The sequence below is a fragment of the Staurois parvus genome, unplaced genomic scaffold (assembly GCF_062004578.1).
Source record: "Staurois parvus isolate SC_StPar_1 unplaced genomic scaffold, SC_StPar_1.0 ptg001400l, whole genome shotgun sequence".
NCBI classification, from domain to species: domain Eukaryota; kingdom Metazoa; phylum Chordata; class Amphibia; order Anura; family Ranidae; genus Staurois; species Staurois parvus.
The window spans coordinates 15102-39318 of NW_028319196.1; the positions used below are offsets into that span (position 1 = coordinate 15102).

The 24217-nt window shown below is 44.4% G+C and overlaps 1 protein-coding gene across 1 annotated transcript in view; it reads right to left on the minus strand.

The window, feature by feature from the left end:
- Positions 1-23674, minus strand: part of LOC149436197 (tetratricopeptide repeat protein 39A-like) — a 37578-nt gene extending 13904 nt beyond the window's left edge. The window contains exons 1-3 of the mRNA XM_089661892.1: positions 23618-23674; positions 12195-12296; positions 7738-7869 (exon numbers count right to left, since the gene is read on the minus strand). Coding sequence (XP_089518018.1) covers positions 7738-7869; positions 12195-12296; positions 23618-23646 — 263 coding nt within the window. The 5' untranslated portion in view covers positions 23647-23674. The remainder of the gene's footprint in view (positions 1-7737; positions 7870-12194; positions 12297-23617) is intronic.
- Positions 23675-24217: the final 543 nt, after the last annotated feature.

The following is a 24217-nucleotide window of genomic DNA, read 5'->3' on the forward strand; positions in this document are numbered from 1 at the left end:
TCAGTAGGGGGCCCCATAAAATGCCCCTGGTACCTTTTTATAGGCTTTTTTGGGTGTGTTTTGAGTGTGGGCAAGGACACAGGGGCCCCATGATCCCCAATTGCCAGGGGGCCCCTTGAGTTGTCAGTCTGCCCCCTGCATTCACCACACATTCGTTTTTTAGGCTTTTTTTTCTTTATATTCACCTTGTAATCTGGCCAGTAAGTCTGTTATTTTCAACTTCTTTTGACAGACCAAGCTGTCCAGACAAAGTGACAGATAGAGGAATGAGACAAACCATTTACCAATGGCAGGGATGCTTACAATGATCAGCGTTTATTTGTGTAAAACTTTTATCCCAAAAGTAACTACTTAGACGTGTTAGCTGGATTTCTGCTTTAATTTGTTAGTCGAGTCCATCTACGTCTTCTAGTATATCCAACACTCCCCTCTGCCCAGACTAACAATGCTGCTGTCCAAGGGTGGCTCTGCTGTTCCTCCATAGAGTGGAGGTGTGCTACTGGCAGGATCAGCAGGTGGAAATAAAGGGGGGGGAGGGAAGGGAAAAAAACTACAAGAAAACTAATGCAGCCACCACATCTAATAATTAGTACCTATCAATATTAAATTTTGGGTTTGGTGTGTAATACCACTAATTATTGTGTCTTAAATTTGGTAGAAGTAGTTCTTCTCGTTATAATAATTAGAACTCCAAAAAGAGAACGGGGGATATTTATGTTATGGAAATACTAAGTGCACTCCTGTGACACACAGGAGAAGTATGGCCAAAAAAGCTTAGGCCATACTTCTACATTAGAGCAGGGGTGGCCAACTGTGGCCCTCCAGCTGTTGGTGAACTACAAGTCCCATCATGCCTCTGCCTTTGGGAGTCATGCTTGTAACTGCCAGTTTTGCAATGCCTCATGGGACTTGTAGTTCTACAACAGCTGGAGGGCCACAGTTGCCCACCCCTGCATTAGAGTGATTTTAAAAGGAAAGAACTCTTTTTAAATAACAAACTTGTTATACTTACCTGCTCTGTGCAATACTTTTGCACAGAACAGCCCTGATCCTCTTCTTTTTGGGTCTCCCGTCTGCGGTCCTGGCTCCTCCCACCTGCCGACTGCCCCAAATAGCAAGCCTCTTGCTACAGGGGCACTCGAGCAGGCTCGCTCCAGAGCCACATTCTGTGTGTCTATTCACACACAAAGTGTGGCTCGGCTCTGTACCCCACTCTCTCCTCATTGGCTCACTGGCTGTGAATGACAGCAGCAGGAGCCAATGGCTTCCACTACTGTATGAGCCAATGAGGAGAGAGACCCAGGAGAGCCACTGCTCTCTTGCACAATCAAGATGGCGCTTAGGTAGGGGAGGGAGCTGCACTCAGAGTGTTCGTTACCTTAACCCCTTGGCGCCGGTGCCTCCTGGCCCTTTAAGGATTCCAGAAGCCAGAAGGTGGGGCGGGGTTTGAGGGTCATGTGACCGCCGTGATTCGCTGTCACGGCAGTCACATGATCGAGAAAGGTCCCGATCGAAAGAGGAGATCGAGACCTTTCCGTGAGCAGCGAACGTGTGTGCTGGGAGTGCGCAGGGCGCGTGCTCTCAGCACGTTTTTTTTTTTTAATAGAATGCAAATCTGCAGCCGCTCTGCGTCTAGGCCCAGATGCCGGAAGGCCGCACATTTGCGTTCGCCCGGCGCCAAGAGGTTAATGCATAGAATGCATTAAAGTGGAGTTCCACTCAAAAGGGGAAGTTCCATTTTAAAAACTAATCCCCCACTCCGCATTAAGGATCGGCACCTTTGGGGAGCAGGTACCCGAAGTTGACAGGTACCCGTTCCCACTGCGATCGGAAGTGGAAGTTGTTCCTCCCCTCCCTCCCTGTAGTCTTCTGGGACACGTGACAGGTCCCAGAAGATTACGGAACCATTCAAAAAGCGCAGCGCTACTCGCACATGCGCAGTGGGCACTCGGCTGTGAAGCCGCAAGCTCTCACAGCCGGGTGCCCACACGGATGATGCCATCGCGGGGAACACCGGACAAACGGTAAAACGGGCTGCGGGGAGGACACCGCGGGATCATGGGACAAGTGAGTGGCTGGTTTTTAAAAGTCAGCATCTACAGTTTCTGTAGCTGCCGACTTTTTATTTTTTAGAGTGTGACTAGAACTCCGCTTTAAGGTAAAAAACTTTGAGTCTTTAGAACCACTTTAAGATGATAATACACAAACAATTGTAATTTCTTTTTTCTTTATTGAACACATCCATTAAGTCACAGTGCTGGAGGAAAAAGTATGTGAACCCATAAATTAACCTTTTCAATGAAAGCTCATTGGAGTCAGTAGTTTGCCCGCCTGAAGTCCAATTCATGGAATGAGTTTGGAAGCGTGGTTTAAAGCTACTTTGATTGATAAAAGACACTTAAACATTTTAAGATTGTTGTTTATAAGAAGCATCAGCTGTTGTGAACCATGCCTCGCAAAAAGGAGCTCTTTGAAGACATATGATCAAGAGTAGCTGATCTGCATGAGGCTAGAAAGGGATACAAAGCAATCTAAAAGTGTTTAGACATTTATCAGTTGACAGACAAATTGTCCCTTAATGGAGACATTTTAATACCGTGGCTACCCTTCCAAGAAGTGGGCGTCCAACCAAGATGACTTCCAAGGCACAATGCAGAATCCTCAATGAGGTAAAGAAAAGCCAATGAGTTACAGCTAAAGGCTTGAAGACAACAATGGAACTGGCAAACATCCCTGTTCATGAGTCTACCATTAGTAAGTCTTTGTACAGGCAGGATGTCCATGGCAGAACACCACGGAGGAAGCTACTGCTGTCCACAAAAAAAAAAAAAAAAAAAACATTGCTGCGTGCCTGAAGTTTGCTAAACAGCACCTTGGCAAACCGCAATTCTACAGGGAAAATGTTTTGTCGACTGATGAAACAAAAGTTGAATTGTTCAAGAATACTCACACTATGTATGGTACAAAAAGGGCACAGCTCACCAACATCAGAATATCATCCCAATGGTGAAGTACGGTAGAGGGAACGTCATGATTTGGGCTTGTTTTGCGGCCTCAGGGCCTAGACCACTTGCCATCAAGGGGAAAGTGAAATCCCAAGTTTGCCAAAATATTCTACAGGATAATGACAGGGTGGCTCTCCGCCAGCTGAAACTTAATAGAAGCTGGGTGGTGCAGCAGGACATTGACCCTAACCATGAAAGTAAATCTGCCACAGCCTGGCTTCAGAAAAAGAAAATGCGTCTTTTGGATTGGCCCAGTCACCTAATAGAAATGCTGTGAACTGACCTGAAGAGAGTCTGTTCACACCAGACATCCTACAAATGTGTCTGAGCCAAAGCAGTTTTATAAAGAAGAATAGTAAAAAATTCCTCCTGAATGTTGTGCAGGTCTGATCCAGAGCTACCAAAAGTGCGTACTTGAAGTCATTTCTGCCAAAGGAGGTTTTACTAGCTATTAACCCCAAAGGTTCACTTACTTTTTTCTTCAACACTGTGAACCCCTCTGGCTACTTCTAAAAGCGATCCAGCGGCTAGTCAGCCGCTTAGATCGCTTTTATCAGAAAGAGAAGTGGCTGAGGAAAATTTTTATACTGGGGTTATGGCATAATGCTGCAGCCATAACCCCGGCAAACCACTTCAAAACCGCAATGTATACGTATTATAGTCTTGAAGTGAATTTTATATATATATATATATATATATATATATATATACATATATATATATATATATTTTCTATCATATATCATATCCTTGACCATAAAAGCTGTTTAAAGGCATGTGTCTTTAACCATATATGAAGACGGTCACAAAATCAACCTTTAAGAGTCACCAGGTTGAAGAACTTGTCCAGCACAGTGAAGTGTGAAGAGATCCTCAGGAGGACTTTATCTTACTAAGGGATCAATCTGAACATTGTTCGCTTTCCGACACACTGCGTTGCTGCAAGACTCTGTTGGCATTTATGCTGTGAAAAGTATTCACTTCAATGCCCCCCCCCCTTCAGAGAAGCCCAATGTACTGTAGTATCTTAGATACTCTTTAGAAATCTGTCTCACAGTAGTGTGACAGATGTGAGAATTTAGGACAAATATATGCGTGTGTCAATACAGTGTAAATGTCACATCTCTCCTGAGGAGTGGTAGAGTTTTACAGGAAGAGAAGATATTTGCAGAGCAATGGCAGCCATACATACTTCAATACAAGGCTGACTTCTTTTCAGATCAATCTCTTCTGCTAGAAATAATCAATCTATACTTGACAACCTATTCCAACATCAGGAAGCGGTTTTTGACTGCTAATTAAAATTACGATCATAACGTATGACTATCAATTGCATCTCTGTTTCTATCATGTAATATCATAATCTGATCAATCAAGGTAGGATTGTATTCATGAGCAAAGTATCGTTGCTGTGGATCATGTTGATCGATAATATTCCACACTGGCCGACTCAGTTTGCTCAAATCTGATTGAAGTTACATCTAAATTTGATTTTAACAGAAGCTATTGCAATTTGACTGTTGGCAGATTTAATCATTTTGATTCTACCGGATAAGAAAAAGAAAAAAAAAATTTAAATATGCATGGCAAACATTAAGGATAAACACATATCACTTTCAGGGGAATTTAAAGACAAATTTTGTTGCAGAATTGTCTGAAAGATGCAACACAACCAACAATTTACTTTAACATGGAAGAGGTCGTATTTCCACCATTCCCATCACCAATATGGCGGTATGTCTTTATGTATTTGTTGTAATGATAGAGCCATACAGTAAAATTGTAGCAAACAGAACTACTTGAAGGTAAGAACAATGAAAATGTTTCCAGGTTTTTGTTAGCTTTTTGCAAGGCTTCCGACCAAACACCAGAAAACGTGTCTCCAACCTGTATAGTTTTACACGTGTAATGCCGAACTCTTGTCCCTACAGAGAGCTGAGCCATCACCGTGAGGAAACACAAAGGTGAGCTTTGAAGCGTGAGTAGGTCCTGAAGCAGTCCACATGGTGAACAAAAGGTCGGAGTGTTTGTTAATTCAATGGAAGAATCCCTTTTTTCCCTCTGCCTATATACATTTCTTATACAAACAATGAGTTTGACAGCTTTTCTTTCCTTTAAGACTGTGATGAAAGACTGTGGCCCTAAATGCATCAGAGGCAGTGTGTACTCACACAGAGGCAGGCTGGACAGATTAGCAATCTCTGTGGTGCTTGTTTCCTGGTCTGAAAGCTGATCCCAGTCTGCAAGCTGAGACCCATTGCCTACATCTTCATCGGATCAGTCACAATTCCTACACTTTCAAATCTCAGATCAGCCTCAATTCCTGTACCTTCAGACCTCAGATCAGCCTCAATTCCTGTACCTTCAGACCTCAGATCAGCCTCAATTCCTGTACCTTCAGACCTCAGATCAGCTCCAATTCCTGTACCTTCAGACCTCAGATCAGCCCCAATTTCTGTACCTTCAGACCTCAGATCAGCCCCAATTCCTGTACCTTCAGACCTCAGATCAGCTCCAATTTCTGTACCTTGAGACCCCGGATCAGCCCCAATTCCTGTACCTTCAGACCTCGGATCAGCCCCAATTCCTGTACCTTCAGACCTCAAACCAGCCTCAACTGCTGTATCTTCAGACCTCATATCAGCCCCAATTCCAGTACCTTCAGGCCTCATTTGAGCCCTAATTCCTGTACCTTCAGACCTCAGATCAGCCCCAACTACTGAACCTTCAGACATCAGATCAGCCCCAACTGCTGAACCTTCAGACCAGCCCCAACTGCTGAACCTTCAGACCTCAGACCAGCCCCAACTGCTGAACCTTCAGACCTCAGACCAGCCCCAACTGCTGAACCTTCAGACCTCAGACCAGCCCCAACTGCTGAACCTTCAGACCTCAGACCAGCCCCAACTGCTGAACCTTCAGACCTCAGATCAGCCCCAACTACTGAACCTTCAGACCTCAAATCAGCCCAAACTGTTGTACCTTCAGACCCGAGGTCAGCCCCAGCTGCTGTACTTTCAGGCCTTGGATCAGCCCCAATTGCTGTGCCTTTAGACCTCAAATCAGCCCCAACTGATATATTTTCAGACCTCATATCAGCCCCAATTCCTGTACCTTCAGACCTCACATCACCCCGATTTTTGGGTCCTCATATTTCTTGGGTCCTGTTATATTTCTGCATGTCCCTCACAGTGTTGGAATTATTGCTCTGTGGCCTTTCCCTTATCTGACTCCCTGTTTTTCAGCCCCCCAAAATAAAGAACCTTTTGGTCAGGAGCCCTAAAATCTCTCTTGATCTCCGCATGTGTTCTGTTCCACCCACACCTCCATCACAATCCCCAATTCCTGGGCCCTTAAACCAGCCAAAATTCTTGCACCTTCAAGCCACAGATCAGCCCCATATCCTGGGCCCTCAGACCGCAGATCAGCCCCTATTCCTGGGCCCTCAGACCAGCCCCTATTCCTGGGCCCTCAGACCAGCCCCTATTCCTGGGCCCTCAGACCAGCCCCTATTCCTGGGCCCTCAGACCAGCCCCTATTCCTGGGCCCTCAGACCAGCCCCTATTCCTGGGCCCTCAGACCAGCCCCTATTCCTGGGCCCTCAGACCAGCCCCTATTCCTGGGCCCTCAGACCAGCCCCTATTCCTGGGCCCTCAGATCAGCCCCTATTCCTGGGCCCTCAGATCAGCCCCTATTCCTGGGCCCTTAGACCTCAGATCAGTCCCAATTCCTGCACTTTCAGATCTCAGATCATCTCCATTTGCTGCACCTTCATACCTCACATAAGCCCCAAATCCTGCACCTTCAGACCTCAAATCAGCCTTAGTTACTGCACCTTTAGACCTCTGTCAGGGCTGTCAGAAGTCCTAATCTTTTCCAACTAAACATTTTCATGTCCTGTGTCCTCATTCTTGTCAGGAAGTGAGGGAAAATCTCCCCTATAAAAACACAAATAGCAATAAAAACCTGACAGATGTTGCAATCCTTTATCACTCTAGCCAAATAAAAGAAAAATAAAAAGTTTTGGCTGGAGCTGGGCTTTATTTGTAAAGCAAAGATTTCGTAACTATGCCATACAGTTAAACATTTCAGGCGAACCTGTTATAAAAAAAAACAAAATCAGAATAAAAGTACCCTGTAAGGGTCGGATGAATGGACCAAGGAGCATAGAAGGGGACACAGGCATCTGACATTCCCACATGTATTGGATGCCAAAAAGACTTATGGAGGCTGTAACACTGAACTGGAGGGAGTTAGCAGACACGAGCTGCAAAAGTGAGAACAGCAGCTCTTCTATTGCAAGGCTCCTTTATTTTGGATTTCTTTACTCTGACAGGGTCTCTTTAATGTTTTTTTCTAATGAGAACATATTGCAGAAGCTGTTGACCTACAGATCTTCTGTCTGAACGAAACATTGTATGGTCCTGTCTGAAAAGAGCAGGGGAGAAGTCTCTGTCCTCAGTCATTCACATGTGTGCGTCAGTTTCAGCTTGAGCTATTTTACTCTGTAAACATCTCTCTTTTTTTTTTTTTTTTTCAGTCAAACAAAACAATTACTGATAGACAGGTAAACTAAAGGAGATTAAAGAGTCACCTGCTGACTGAAAATAAGTAATATTCTTATGCAATAGTTTATATTTACCTATCTGAGAGAAAAAATAAAAAAAACACACAAACAAAAAAAAAACCCATAACACATTCCCTTTAAGACCTGTGTGCCGTCCTTGCTCACCGCTGACATATTTCCTGTGCTTGCTTCATCGTCTGCCCAGCACTGATAATGTCATCGGGTTCAAATGTCATCATTGCTTGCATCTCCAAAATAGTGCCATACACCAGACTATGATACATGCTGTCCTTAGATCTGTGGTAAAGAAAACACAAAGCACTGAGCCAGGAATGCAGACTTGGGATATATTCTATAGTTATGTGACCAGACAAGTTATAGGATCAACAAGGCCCAGGTACAATATACACATTTTAAAGTGCAGACAGCAGGTGAAATGTAAAGATTAGGTAACCAGCAATTAAGGGCAACATGTGAAACCAAGCAGAGAACTGGTAGCCAGCAAACATCGCAATCCACTCAACTGACCAATAATTCAAGTTCTGAATAGTCTACAGCAACCGCAATCCAGAAGGAACCTCTCAGGATCACTGGGAGGACATTTCTTGAAGCCTGAGCTACGTGTAACGTCTTCTCACTCTGTACGCTTACTTTATCACCAGCCCCATTCAAATCTCTAAAGCAGGCTTAAATCTGATTGGTGGAGGTGAAACGTTTGTCTCACATCAGGTTTTCGACTTGTAAGGGGCAGTAAAGAGCCTGCAGTGGGTGCGTTTGCGAATTTCTTCTGATGCATCACAAGTTCACATATGAGCAATTTGGAATCGCACGCAGAATAGCCGCATTTCCAAATGGCAGCAAAACGTGTGGTTGGGTTCCACTCTATTAAATCAATCACATCCTGTCCATCTTTAAGATAGGATGGCATTACTTTAACCAATGGTTATAGGAAAAAATATATGTATTCACCTATCCTGGAATGTATAGACCCTATCCCGGAATGTATAGACCCTATCCTGGAATGTATAGACCCTATCCCGGAATGTATAGACCCTATCCCATTAATGATAGGTCTTCCAGGAGGTTTAATTAAACTCTTATGTATTTTAGGTAAATAATAGATGATGGCAGGGGCAGACTGACTATTCGAGTACTCAGGGACTGCCCGAGGGCCCGGGGTCATGAAATGCCCCTGGTACCTTTTATAGGCTTTTTTGGGTGTGCTTTGAGTGTGGGCAAGGACACAGGGGCCCCATGATCCCCTATTGCCCGTGGGCCCCATGAGTTGTCAGTCCGCCCCTGGATGATAGGTATTTTACAGTGTGAAGTAATAAGATATTTTGCCTCTTTATCATTCACAATTTTTTCTTCTTTGGCTGATTCTATAGGATTTTGAAGCCGTTTTTATAAATTAATGTGGGATTCCTTTTGACTTTTATATATGTATTGGCATCACTCAGGTTAGTATTCATTTCTTCCTCATAAGCTTTCCTATCTAGAACCACTACACCTCCACCTTTATCAGCAGGTCTAATCACAACATTATTCTTTTGTTTCAATGATGACAGACCTTGGTGGAAAGACGCTTCCTCTTATATTTTCTAATATGAAGTTCTTTCAGATCGCCAAACACCTATTAACAACATCCTTTTACCATGTGACAAGCTGTGACCAATCACATCTCACACAGTAGTTCTCAATGGCTGCAAGAATGCAGCCAGAGAGAAGGAGAAATGATTGCTTTTATTATTATTATAATACAGGATTTATATAGCGCCAACAGTTTGCTCAGCTCTGTACATAATAATGGGAGACAGTATATGAGACAGTACAGTAACAATACGATTCAATGCACGAGGGGTTTGAGGGCCCTGCTCCTGCTTTTACAGCCTTTATGGGTGTAAAAGCAATCAGTATAAAAAAAAAAAATCTTCATCACCCCCCACAAGTAGTACAGTGTCACCATGGTGACACTGTACTGCTAGGGTGACAGTATAAACACAAATAATATTAAAAAAATAAAATAAAAAATGTAAAAACTTTTTTTTAAAAATTATACTTTTTAGTTATAAATTAATTTGGGTTATTTTTTTTTTTTACTAAAAAGATAACTGAATATATTTTGGCCAAGATTTATGATGAAATATTATTTATTTGCAAAATTTTATAAGAAAAACACTTTTTTCAAAATGTTTGGACTTTTTCATTTATATAGCAAAAAAAATAAAAATTCCAGTGGTGAATAAATACCACCAAAATAAAGCTTTATCGGTCTTAAAAAAAATGCTAAAAAATTTATATTGGTACAGTGTTGCATGACCGCGTAATTGTCAAAGTGTGATAGCGCTGAAAGCTGAAAATTGGCCTGGACAAGAAGGGTAAAAGTGTCCGGACTTGAAGTGGTTAACCCTTTGAGGACCGTAAGATTTTGGAACGCCAAAAGAATCAATTTTTTTGTTTTTAAAGTTCCTACACTTCAGTTGCTGTAACTAAGCCATTTCATGAAATAATTGGCAAAAAGCTAGATCCATTTGTTGTTTGTTGATAAGATTTTGACTCAAACCAAAAAAGAAAAAGAGTTTTAAGTTCTTAATCAGATGATACACGCAATTAAAAACATGGGACAAATACGTCCCTTGGTCCTCAAAGGGTTAAACACCTCAACTTTGCTGCGAGAAGAATGGCAAAATGCAACTGTAAAATCGCTCCTGGCTTAGCGACTGAGCTTCTATGGAGTGACAACTCACACATAGCAGCCCATTCACTTGACTGCACAACACATGCTTCCACGTGAGAATTGTGCTAACAAAATCGCGAGTGGGAACGCAAGTTCCAGCAACCCATACTGTGAACGGGGCCTAAAGCAAGAGTATTATTATTATAGGTATCTTTTGATTGTAAGAGATTTTTCCATTGTAGATTTATTTTAACCTTACGTCAGTACATGGTGTTATTAGTTTGTAATGTAGAACAAGCTGAATACACGGAAATAAAATGTATCAATATTCTGAATTGTTACAATAATTCTGACTGCACAGCCTCAAACACAGAGGTAATAAGAAGGCATGACGCACTGCATGGCACGGGACTCAAGGGTTGGTGGAGATGACTGCAGTGGTGGTGTCTGCTACATTGATTTCCAGCTTCTAGGAAGGATCCCAAAGGTATAGTATACGAAGAGTTACACTGGTCCAAGTGGGACCAATGTGACTATGTAAAAAAAAAATATCCAAAGCTGGATTTCTTCTACAAACATAAGCAAATTATCTTGCTTCCTTCAAATGTCCTCAAAACATGTTTTGCTCAAGAAAATGCCTACAAGTTGCCTTCCCACTGGTATATGACCTGTGATCCGATTTCTAAATTCACTCCCTCTGTCACCGATGTGTTCCCGGGGTTGCAGGGAAAGAGGCACCCTCCTTCACACCTGGTGGACCTGTCCCAAAGCAGTCCGGTTCTGGACACAGGTGTATGCTATGATCTGACCCGTATTTAATACGTTCTTAGCTTGCAAACCCTGGGAGGCCCCGGATCATGAACCCATCCAGTCCTTAACCAAGTACCAATGTAGATTGTTGGGGTTTAGGTTTCTGGCTGCTCCACAGACTCTTGCCTGGGCATGGAGACAACCATTTTTGTTCAAGTGTCATCATATTGTGCTCCTTGAAAACAACCACACTGTCTTTTTCCAGAGCAGCCTGTATTTTTCTTGTGGTTACCTATGGGTTTCCCTTTGTATCCCGAACAATTCTTCTGGCAGTTATGGCTGCAATCTTTCTTGGTCTTCCGGACCTTGGCTTGGTATCAAGAGATCCCTGAACTTTCCACTTCTTAATAGGTGATTTAACAGTACTGATTGGCGTGTTCAAGGCTTTGGACATCTTTTTATGTCCATTTCCATCTTTATAAAGTTCCATTACCTTGTTACGCATGATTTTGACAGTTCTTTTCCGATCCCCATGGCTCAGTATCTAGCCTAGTCAGTGCTTCTATATAAGAGCTAATAAACTCATTGACTATTTATACACTGACACTAATTGCAATTTAAAAAGCAGCAGATGTGGGACATTAACCTCTAACTGGCATTTTAACCCGTGTGTGTCACCTTGTGTGTCTGTACCAAGGCCAAACATTCCAGGGGGCGGAGACTCCTGATCTGGGCCATTTGGGTGATTTCTGTTATCATTATGATTTAAAAAGGAGCCAACCAACTATTTGATAATAAATGGCTTCATATGATCATCATCCTTCAATAAAAGAACATTTTTTTGGCATGATCAGTCATATTTTCAATATCAATGCCAAAAGTTCACAATTTCTGCCAGGGGATGCAAACTTTTGAGCACAAATGTATTTCTGGTTCCTCCTGCTTTTTATACTAACTACCTCACTCACTCCATTGGTCACACAATGTCTGCGCCTTTGTTATTACGATGTACCTTTAATTATACCTGCCTAATCCTGTCAGTGTTCTCGCTTTCAACTGCAGCCTCTTGGTAATTTGGAAAACTTTCAATAACATTTTGTGAAATAAATATAAGCCGAATAAACTCTAGCTTTAAGAAAAGAAAAAAAAAAAAACTAAACTTCAGTGACACTGGATTAAGTCAGTCAACTCTTACCTTGGACGGAGAAGGTCTAGACTCTCATTAAAACGATTGTTCAGGAACAGATTCAGTGCATCCATACAGTCACTGAGATCCCGGAACAGATCCACATTGGACCTAAAAAGAACAAGAGTTTTCAGAAAAACAAGAAGAAATAATAAAGAGGAAAAAGAGTGAAAGAAGTACTCCACTAGCCAACATAGGCACCTATGAAACTTCATATTACAGTAACCTGGCTCCCGAGTGTCTTATTACCCCGTAATATCTTATTACAGTAACCCGGCTCCCGAGTGTCTTATTACCCCGTAATATCTTATTACGGTAACCCGGCTCCCGAGTGTCTTATTCCCCCTGTAATATCTTATTACAGTAACCCGGCTCCTGAGTGTCTTATTACCCCGTAATATCTTATTACAGTAACCCGGCTCCCGAGTGTCTTATTCCCCCTGTAATATCTTATTACAGTAACCCGGCTCCTGAGTGTCTTATTCCCCCTGTAATATCTTATTACGGTAACCCGGCTCCCGAGTGTCTTATTACCCCTGTAATATCTTATTACAGTAACCCGGCTCCCGAGTGTCTTATTACCCCTGTAATATCTTATTACAGTAACCCGGCTCCCGAGTGTCTTATTCCCCTGTAATATCTTATTACGGTAACCCGGCTCCTGAGTGTCTTATTCCCCCTGTAATATCTTATTACAGTAACCCGGCTCCTGAGTGTCTTATTACCCTGTAATATCTTATTACAGTAACCCGGCTCCCGAGTGTCTTATTACCCCTGTAATATCTTATTACAGTAACCCGGATCCTGAGTGTCTTATTACCCTGTAATATCTTATTACAGTAACCCGGCTCCTGAGTGTCTTATTCCCCCTGTAATATCTTATTACGGTAACCCGGCTCCCGAGTGTCTTATTACCCTGTAATATCTTATTACAGTAACCCGGCTCCTGAGTGTACTATTACCCCTGTAATATCTTATTACAGTAACCCGGCTCCCGAGTGTCTTATTACCCTGTAATATCTTATGACAGTAACCCAGCTCCTTAGTATCTTATTGCCCCGATAACAACATAATTGTATCCAAGCTTCTGTAGTATACTGTATGAGGATGTATACTGAGGATGCAATTACTCATTTGGTGTTTGGAAAATTCACTAAAGTGGTTGCCACCCTGTACTTTGGATCAGTGTATTTGCTGTTGGTGGAGTATAATAACTCTAATCATTAATAAATGTCAACAGTTTATTTAAATACATTAATAAAACGCTCTACAAACTAAGATGTTACAGGAGTAATAAAAGAGGAGCTAGCTTAATGTAATAAGATGTGGCACAAGTAAAAAGAAATTATTGCACCTGTAACATCATATAACTGCAACCCAGCTCTTGAGTGTCCTAAAATTTTATTCACAGGAGCACAAATAAAGTAATATAACCATGCTCCTCTTGAAGTGTTACAAGATCTGACTGTAATATGTAACTGGGGTAATAAGACACTCGGGAGCCGGGTTACTGTAATAAGATATTACAGGGTAATAAGACACTCGGGAGCCGGGTTACCGTAATAAGATATTACAGGGGGAATAAGACACTCGGGAGCCGGGTTACCGTAATAAGATATTACAGGGGGAATAAGACACTCGGGAGCCGGGTTACTGTAATAAGATATTACAGGGGAATAAGACACTCGGGAGCCGGGTTACCGTAATAAGATATTACAGGGGTAATAAGACACTCGGGAGCCGGGTTACTGTAATAAGATATTACAGGGTAATAATACACTCGGGAGCCGGGTTACTGTAATAAGATATTACAGGGGGAATAAGACACTCGGGAGCCGGGTTACTGTAATAAGATATTACAGGGTAATAAGACACTCGGGAGCCGGGAGTCTCTACCAACAGGATAGTATAAATGCTGTACACAGTGGTGAATATGTAGTACATTACAATCCCATGATACAATAATGTGTGACTGTTGAGTATATAGAGTGGTGCAGAGTGTATAGTAGTTAATCGTTATCTGCACGATTTATGATTTGGTTGGGCAGGTCAGGATAAAGAGGAAAGAGAGGGGAAGATAAACAGAGAGAGAAGAGATTTCGCTGGCATACAGGGAGTGGTAAGGTGTACATATTGTACACACTGTGATCAGACTTTCTGGGGGATGTTTGTACAGTGTCACATGTGGCATACAATCACACATTCCACTGTGCAGCTCCCTGCTGATATCACTGCCATTGATGTCTCAGCTGTCGGGACACTTGGAGCCACAGATTACTGGTGAGATCCTTGAAGCTCTGGGGCAGTCTGCTCAACATATGGTCCATACAGCTGCCTAATGTCTGGTCCTTGGTAGCATTTATAAAACCATTAGCCAAAACCTGCATGGTAGGAATACCCTCTAAATCACTATGGGGGAGATTTACTAAACCTGGCGCACTCAGAATCTGGTGCAGCTGTGCATGGCAGCACAGTGGCTACATGGTCAGCACTTCCACCTGGCAGTACTAGGGTCGTGGGTTCAAATCCCAACCATGGCACCACCTGCCTGGAGTTTGCATGTTCTCCCTGTGCCTGCGTGGGTTTCCTCCAAGTTCTCCGGTTTCCTTTCCCACTCCAAAGACATGCTGGTAGGTTAATTGGATCCTGTCTAAATTGGCCCTAGTATGTATGTGAGTTAGGGACCTTAGATTGTACGCCCCTTGAGGGTCAGGTGTGGCGCCTTCCACATTCTAGATCAGTGCGCACCGGCCCCTTCCACATTCTAGATCAGTGTGTGGGCCCTTTCACGTTCTAGATCAGTGCGCACAGGCCCCTTCCACGTTCTAGATCAGTGTGTGGGCCCTTCCACATTCTAGATCAGTGCGCACAGGCCCCTTCCACGTTCTAAATCAGTGTGTTGCCCCTTTCACATTCTAGATCAGTGAGTGGCCCCTTCCACATTCTAGATCATGATAGAAGTGACCAGCACTCTCAAAAAAAACATGGACTCCAGCTACTAAGGGAAGGATCATAGTTTACTACATTTTGTTTGTATAAAGAAATAAGAGGGGTTCCAGCGCACTGTTTAAAAATATTTCACGTTCTAGATCAGTGTGTGGCCCCTGGGCACTCCAACTCAGCTTGATATTTCTGGAGGCACAGCAATGCAAAAAGTTCCCTTGAATGGTTTATAAAGCCAAGAATTTTTCTTAATAGAGTGGAGAATGGTTAAAGAGGAACTTCACCCAAAAGGGGGAGTTCCGCTTGTTTGCATCCACCCCTCCTCTGCTGCTAAATTTGGCACTTTTTTGGTGGGATAGGGAAGTATGTACTTGGCTTTGACAGGTACCGGCTTCCGCTTCTGGGTCAGAGTGCCGCGGTGATCTGTGAGGAAGTTCATGTCCGTCCTCCTTCTCCCCGCAGCCTTCTGGGACACACACAGGTCCCAGAAGACTGCAGGACCATTCACAGAGTGCAGCACAGCCCACCCATGCACAGTAGGAAACCGGCTGTGATTTCAGAAGGCTTCACTGTTGGTTTCCCTTACTTAAGATGCCAGTGCCAGGAACCCGAAGCCGACTGAAGAATCAGCTCAGGTGAGGACATTGCTGGATCCCTAGACAGGTAAGTGTCCTATTATTATAAGGCAGTAGCTACAGGATTGTATCTGCTGACTTATTTTTTGGGGGGAGACTGAGGCGCCTCTTTAAAACTTCTGACAGTTTTGAATCTGAGTGTCCCACTGGGGAGATTTCTCTTCACTTCCTGCCCCAGAGACACAACAGGAAGTAAGGGGAGATCTCTCCAAACGAGGGGATATCCTTTTCCTACCAGAAGATATATTGCCTTTTGGAAGATTTCCTCTCGCCTCCTGTTTCGGTGACAACTCAAAAATTACATTTTGTAACAGAAACAAAGGTCACCAGGGCCAACAGAGTGAGAGATTGGCAGGGATTCTAACCCTTCCCTACCTAAAGAGAAACAAACGTTTTGGCTTTAAAAGATTACGTGCTCATTGTGAATGGTGTGCAGTGAGGACATTATTGGGAGCCTCACCTACCGACTTCCAGTCATTGGCACTTGGCAGTGAGTGCTTCTTGACAACTCATCGCTGTTCTTGGGAAACCAATTGAGCACGCCTGCAGAGGAGTTTATTGACATAGATACGTGGAACTAAACCCTTTAAATCCTTTACAGCCCCAGAAGCTGCCATCTTACATGGGTGTCAAACTAGCGGCCCTCCAGCTGTTGCCAAACTACAAGTCCCATGGTGCTCCAGGTGTGATCAAGTTATGGTACCAGCCATTTAACAGCTTGACAGTTTGGTTGAGAGCACCAGCAACTGTGACAGTGAGGCTAGGTTCACACCTATGTAGTTTGCGTTTGATCCGTTTCTGCATTGTGTTTTTGATGCCTTTGTTTGTTTTTTTCTTGTTGCTAGGCAGATTTATACGTAAAAACGCATCAAAAACGTACTACATGCTTGTCTGCAGCATTTCTATTGAAGTCTATAGAACCAAAACCGCAACTTTTTTGCGTTAAAAAAAGTCCCTGACCCTTTCAAAAAAATGCACCCTTGAAAATGCTGAGATGTGAACGTGTCCCATAGGAAATCATGTGACATGGACTGTAGTGCGTTTCTGCAAAACGCCGCAGAAAACGCTTAGGTGTGAACCTAGGGTTATTCACAGCCATAAACGTGTTTTTTGGGAATCGATCAAATTGATGGCTTTAGGTCCACTTTAAGGCCCCTCCCCTCATGCTGCTTTTAATTATTATTTTTATTTATTTCAGATACTTATATAGCGCCGTCAATTTACGCAGTGCTTTACATATATATTGTACATTCACATCAGTCCCTAACCCTCAAGGGGCGTACAATCTAAGGTCCCTAACTTACACATACTAGGGACAATTTAGACAGGATCCAATTAAGCTACCAGTATGTCTTTGGAGTGTGGGAGGAAACCGGAGTACCCGGAGGAAACTCATGCAGGCACAGGGAGAACATGCAAACTCCAGGCAGGTGGGATTCGAACCAACGACGCTAGTACTGCCAGGCGGAAGGGCTAACCATTTAACCACTGTGCTGACCTCCTGTTTGCTCCCCAAAGGGATTTATTCAATCATCACAGGTATAGAAGCAGATGGTCCTGGTTCACACCTATGCAGGTTGCAGTTGACGCATTTTGTGTTTTTTTTTTTCACACACATTTTTAAATTTTTTTTATGCGTTTTGCAATTTTGGGAGGTGCCTGTTGCTGTCTTGCAGGAGAATCCAGCAAAAATGCAGTAGAAACGCATAAAAAATGCAAGCACTGCATTTTTCCAATTATTACATATTTTATTAAATTTTCTTATAAGAAAAAAAATGCATTACAAAACCACCATATATCTTGTTACATCATACGTATAAACTTTATCCCCATACCCACCCCCAAAACCCCCCTGTCCAATCTCATCTTATCCTCTTTCCCCTCCTATTAATCTAATCATGTATATAGATCTCTTTAACCATTTCAATTCTCTGGTACTACTATCGGGGGACCTTTCATTTTTAAGTATTTTTCTGAAGTTTTAAACTCATACCATTTACCCCAAATCTTTCTAAACTTTTCCATTTCATCTTTCTCCATGTAACAAAGTTCCTCCGTCCTGCTAACATATTCAGCTCGGTCTATCCAATCCCTCATTGTTGGTGGATCCTGGGCCATCCAAACACTAGGAATTAAACCCTTTGCCGCACCAATCAGATGGTATAATAAGCTATTTTTATATTGTTTTACCGACATCTCTGTTCTATAGAAAAGATACGCCTATGGATCCTTCTGGATAGATGTCCCACAAATCTCCTGTATATGATGAATTATCTCCTGCCAATATATCTGAATTTTTGGGCATTCCCACCATATAGGAGCCATTGTCCCTATTGCCCCACACCCTCTCCAGCATAAAGTTGATACTTCTCTCTGTTTATGTGAAGCACTGCATTTTCATTAAAGTCTATGGAACCAAAAACACAGCTTACTGTGGGGGGGGGGGGGGAAATCCCTGACCCTTTCCCAAAAAATGAACGTGACCTATAGAAAATCATGTTCAATGAATTGGAGTGCGTTTTTTCAAAACTGAATCCCCACTGAAAAAACAGCATAGGTGTGAACCAGGCCTACCTCTAATGCTGGTAGCTTGAGCAGCCAATCACCACAAAATTCTGGGAGATGGTCTTGTTTAACCCTTTTGATATCGTCAATGTAACTATGACATCACTGGCATAGTTACGTTGACGATAGCAAAAGGGTTAAACAAGACAGTGAGCTGCCAGCTTTAACCCCTTTCTGCCACCACCTCCCAGCCCTTTAAAAATTTCTAAATTCTGGTGGACGCGGGCATTCTGATCATGTGACTGCTGTGATTAGCGGTCACATGATCGGAAAGCTCCCGATCGCAATTATACATTGGGAGCTTTCTGTTTCCTGATAGTTTCTTAGCTGGGAGCGCGCTCTCACTACAGTAATGTGTTTTCTTACACCCCGGTCACATCGGGTGCGACTTGCAAATCGTATGCCACGTCGCACCCTATTGTCCACTATTACAGCAGTCACATGGGTGCGGTCTCGAACTTGGTCGGAATTGCACCGATTTCTCAGGTAGTACATGTACTATTTTTGTTGCGATTTGCATAGATATCTGTGTCAGATGTCTTGCAAATCACAAATGAAATCAGCAGGTCACCCGATTTTGAAATTGTGCAACTTCACTGTAGGCTGCATATATGCGGGAAGTTAACATAGAAGTGATTGAAGCAACTAGAAGGTCAAAGCCATTTCTTCGGGGCTCACCTGTCCCTCCTGGGGGCCCAGGACCTATATGGCAGGTGCCAGGATGGAGAGTAAAGGGACACCAGCAAAGATCCACTTGCTGATCTTCCCCGTGAAGAATGAACACAAAAGCGCTCAGCTATGAGCACCTCTGGATTCAGAGCTAGCCAAGCAAGAAGCTGATCGAGCACAGTCTGCGCTCCATCAGCTTCAACAGATGAGGTCAAAGTAAAGACCCCTGATGGCTTCCTAAAGAGAACCTGTCACCTGCATTATGTGACCCCCATCAGCCTTCTTATGACAGCAAGTAAAGTGGTGGTAAAGGCTCAAAGGTTCTTTTAGCTTCATACATTCTATGCATGATGGTAAAAAAAACCTTCAGTGTGCAGCATCCCTCTACCCCCCCTAATACCTACCTGAGCCCCATCTCAATCCAGTGATATGCACAGGAAACTCAGGTGTCCCAGGTCTCTCCCTCCTCATTGGTTCTCGCTACTGTCAATCACAGCCAGTGAATCAATGAAGAGAGAGCGGGGGAGGGGGCCAAGCCACATCTGTGTGTGTGAATGGACACACAGAGTAACAGCTAGGATTCCCCATAGCAAGCTTCTTGCTGTGGGGGCACTTGGCAGGAGGGAGGAGCCAGGAGCACTGGCAGGGGACCCGAGGAGAGGAGGATCCAGGCTGCTCTGTGCAAAACCACTGCACAGAGCAGGTAAGTATAGACACGCAATAAAAAAAAAAAAAAAATCTGCCTTTACAATTACTTTAAAGAAGTTCACCTTCCATAAAATGTTACACTCATATTCAGGGTGTAAATGTAACATGTTATGTCCAGACCGGCCCCTGCTCTCCCACGATCCCCGCTTTGACAGGTAGTGGGGGATCTTTCTCCACCCCCACCCACTAGCTGTCAAATTTTTAAAAAATATGGCTGTGAGGCTCCGCCCACAGGGCCGCGTCACTCATTCATAGTCATCTGTGAATGAACTAGAAGTCTCAACAGCCTTAGCGGTTGTCAGCTTGTAGTCCTCAATGAACTACCACGGCACTGTGAAGCATTGTGGTAGTTCATTCATTCTTCCTGGCAGTATATCTGTTTGGCTGTACATCCCGTATAGCAAGCAGAAATTCTGACAGGTCTGCGTAGCACCAGCGATCTGCAGATCAATGGTGCAATGCTTTACAGGCTCCTGTAGACAAAAATAATAAATGCACATTTTTTTTACCTGCAAAAAAAAAAGTGCATTTATTTATTTTTTCTAAAAGGTGAACTTATCCTTTAAATCAGGGGTCTCCAAACTTTCTAAAGAAAGGGCCAGTTAACGGTCTTTCAAAATTTAGGAGGGACGGACTGCTGGAAGTCAGAGAAGAAAATGTTCTGGTTTCACTGGGAGTAAACAATGCCCAATTTTTGGAATTAGGGGAGGTATAGTACCCTATCGCTGGTGTCAGTGGAAGGAATAGTTCCCCATCATTGGCGTCAGTGGAGGAATAGTGCCCCATCACTGGTGTCAGTGGAGGAATAGTGCCCCATCACTGGTGTCAGTGGAGGAATAGTGCCCCATCACTGGTGTCAGTGGAGGAATAGTGCCCCATCACTGGTGTCAGTGGAGGAATAGTGCCCCATCACTGGTGTCAGTGGAGGAATAGTGCCCCATCACTGGTGTCAGTGGAGGAATAGTGCCCCATCACTGGTGTCAGTGGAGGAATAGTGCCCCATCACTGGTGTCAGTGGAGGAATAGTGCCCCATCACTGGTGTCAGTGGAGGAATAGTGCCCCATCACTGGTGTCAGTGGAGGAATAGTGCCCCATCACTGGTGTCAGTGGAGGAATAGTGCCCCATCACTGGTGTCAGTGGAGGAATAGTGCCCCATCACTGGTGTCAGTGGAGGAATAGTGCCCCATCACTGGTGTCAGTGGAGGAATAGTGCCCCATCACTGGTGTCAGTGGAGGAATAGTGCCCCATCACTGGTGTCAGTGGAGGAATAGTGCCCCATCACTGGTGTCAATGGAAGGAATCATGGCCCATTGTTGGTGTCAGTGGATGGAATTGTGTCCCAATGTAAGTGTCAGTGGAAGGAATAGTGCCCAACTCCTGGTGTCAGTGGAATGAATTGTGCCCTATCATTTGTATTTTTGGAAGGAATTGTGCCCCATTGTAGGTGTTAGTGAGAGGAATAGTGCCCCATCATTGATGTCATTGGGAGTAATAGTGCCCCATCGTTGGTGTCAATGAAAGGAATTGTGGCCTGTCATTGGTATCAGTGGGAAGAATTTTGTCCCAATGTAAGTGTCAATGGAAGGAATAGTGCCCAACTGCTGGTGTTAATGGAAGGAATTGTGCCCTATTATTTGTTTCTTGGGAGGAATTGTTCCCCATTGTAGGTGTCAGTGAGAGGAATAGTGCCCCATTGTTGGTGTCAGTGGAAGGCATTGTGCCCAACTGCTGGTGTCAGTGGAAGGCATTGTGCCCAACTGCTGGTGTCAGTGGAAGGCATTGTGCCCAACTGCTGGTGTCAGTGGAAGGCATTGTGCCCAACTGCTGGTGTCAGTGGAAGGCATTGTGCCCAACTGCTGGTGTCAGTGGAAGGCATTGTGCCCAACTGCTGGTGTCAGTGGAAGGCATTGTGCCCAACTGCTGGTGTCAGTGGAAGGCATTGTGCCCAACTGCTGGTGTCAGTGGAAGGCATTGTGCCCAACTGCTGGTGTCAGTGGAAGGCATTGTGCCCAACTGCTGGTGTCAGTGGAAGGCATTGTGCCCAACTGCTGGTGTCAGTGGAAGGCATTGTGCCCAACTGCTGGTGTCAGTGGAAGGCATTGTGCCCTATCATTTGTATTTTTGGGAGGAATTGTGCCCCATTGTAGGCGTCAGAGAGAGAGAGAGAAATAGTGCCCCATCACTGATGTCATTGGGAGGAATAGTGCCCCATTGTTGGTGATATTGAGTGAAGTTGTATACCATCATTTGTGTAAATGGGAGGATTTGAGCCCCATTGTTGGTGTCAGTGGCAGGAATGATGTCCCATTGATGGAGTCAGTGGATGGAATAGTGCCCCAAGGGCCGTATAAAAGCAAGCAAAGGGCCTCATCTGGCCCCTGGGCCATACTTTGAAGACCACTGCTTTGAGTTAAAGCCGAAGCTCAGGTAAGGCAATTTTTACATACATTGGGCCAAGCTGGACCAACATAAGTACATATGTGCCATACCCGTGGGATCCCCAAGGACGCTGGAAATCACTGTATTAGGCACCACTACTAAAGCATTTGCCACTATCTTCCGGGTCCCATTCTGCCCTGCTGCATTGTGAACACAGGAGGATGCTCGCTCGCAGGGGCGGACTGACAACTCATGGGGCCCCCGGGCAATAGGGGATCATGAGGCCCCTGTGTCCTTGCCCAAACTCTAAAAAGCCTATGAAAAAGGTATCAGGGGCATCTCATGAGGCCCCCTACTGACCCCGGGCTCTCGGGCAGTGCCCGAGTTTCCAAATGGTCAGTCCGCCCCTGCTCGCTTGGAACCGTGCCATTCAGAGAACAGCAAGGGTGCACAAACATAGTATGACACCTATGTATTTACACTCATCCAAGCTGGACCAAGGTAACTATGTAAAAATTGAAAAAAAAAATATCTTTTTTAAAAATTACATTTCAAAAAAATAAAATAAAAAAAAAACCTCCATGTATGTGAAGATATGAACGTAAACGCACACATGCATACAAAAACGTACATATTAGATATTGCCCGCTACTGCTTGAATTTAGCACAGCTGTGCGTGGCTCCGTCCATTCACCGGGATCAGTGAATGGAAAGACTACAAGTCCCATGTGCCAGCGTGGTAGAGGGGCTCACGGTCACACATCACGTGACGTCAATGCACTTATAATATAAAGTTTGCTTCTTCCCGCCCCATAATGGAGGATCTATACCACCATACGGTCCGGGGGATGAACGCAGGGTTCCTGTACGCTGCACCCACAACGTCATGGTCACAGGCTTCAATGCAAACATTTACCCTGACACAATGTATTGTTAATGTGGGTTCAGGGGCGGACTGACCATTTGGAAACTCTGGCACTGCCTCTGGTACCTTTTTCATAAGCTTTTTTGAGTTTGGGCAAGGACACAGGGGCCCCATGATCCCCTATTGCCCAGGGGCCCCATGAGTTGTCAGTCCGCCCCTTCAGGGGCCCCATGATCCCCTATTGCCCGGGGGCCCCATGAGTTGTCGGTCCGCCCCTGTGTGGGTCTATTTATTACATCATAGCAAAAGAATGACCAGGTCTCTCTCAAAGGAGGCCCAATAAAAACCTGCCAGAGGTCCTAACCCCCCATCATCCTCGCCTGGGGGCTTCCTATGTTAGATGCAGTAAATGGAAGGGGAGTATAGGAAGCAGAGGGAGGGCAGTCTGGTATTTGTCCTTTGTTGCTGACAGGATGCGATGATCCTGCTGAGTGCGTTTGCTATTCAAGCTGAAACGTTGTCACCGTGTCACCTGAGTGTGCGCCTGCTCCTGATGTGGCCCCTGGGCTCCCATCTCACTGCCACCCGTGTGGCCCCTGCGCGCACCAGCATAGTACAGAGGAGTGTGTGGCCCCTCCAGACATATGTCAGTGCACCCCCCTTACCTCTCCCCGGGGCCCGACTCTCCGCTCATGCTGCTCCTACACCGACTGCCAGGCCACGCCCACCGACACCTGTCCTGGAGACTGCAAGCTAGTGGCCACGCCCACATACAAGGAACGGCGGCACTGTTATTTCTAGAGAACACGCCCACTGACACGTGGAGAGAACAGGTAGGAGCCGGCCACGCCCTCCAGTACATCCTACAGCCAGGTGTGTGTAGAGTGTGCTGACCTGTCCTGTGCTCAGCCATATATCTATATACAGTATATACAGGGAGGAGATATATATATACTACAGGGGAGAAGGGGGGGCAGGGAGGAAGGGTATTATTATATATATATATATACTACTACAGGGGAGAAGGTGGGGGCAGGGAGGAAGGGTATTATTATATATATATATACACTACAGGGGAGAAGGGGGGGCAGGGAGGAAGGGTATTATATATATATATATATATATACACTACAGGGGAGAAGGTGGGGGCAGGGAGGAAGGGTATTATTATATATATATATATACACTACAGGGGAGAAGGGGGGGGCAGGGAGGAAGGGTATTATTATATATATATATATACTACAGGGGAGAAGGTGGGGGCA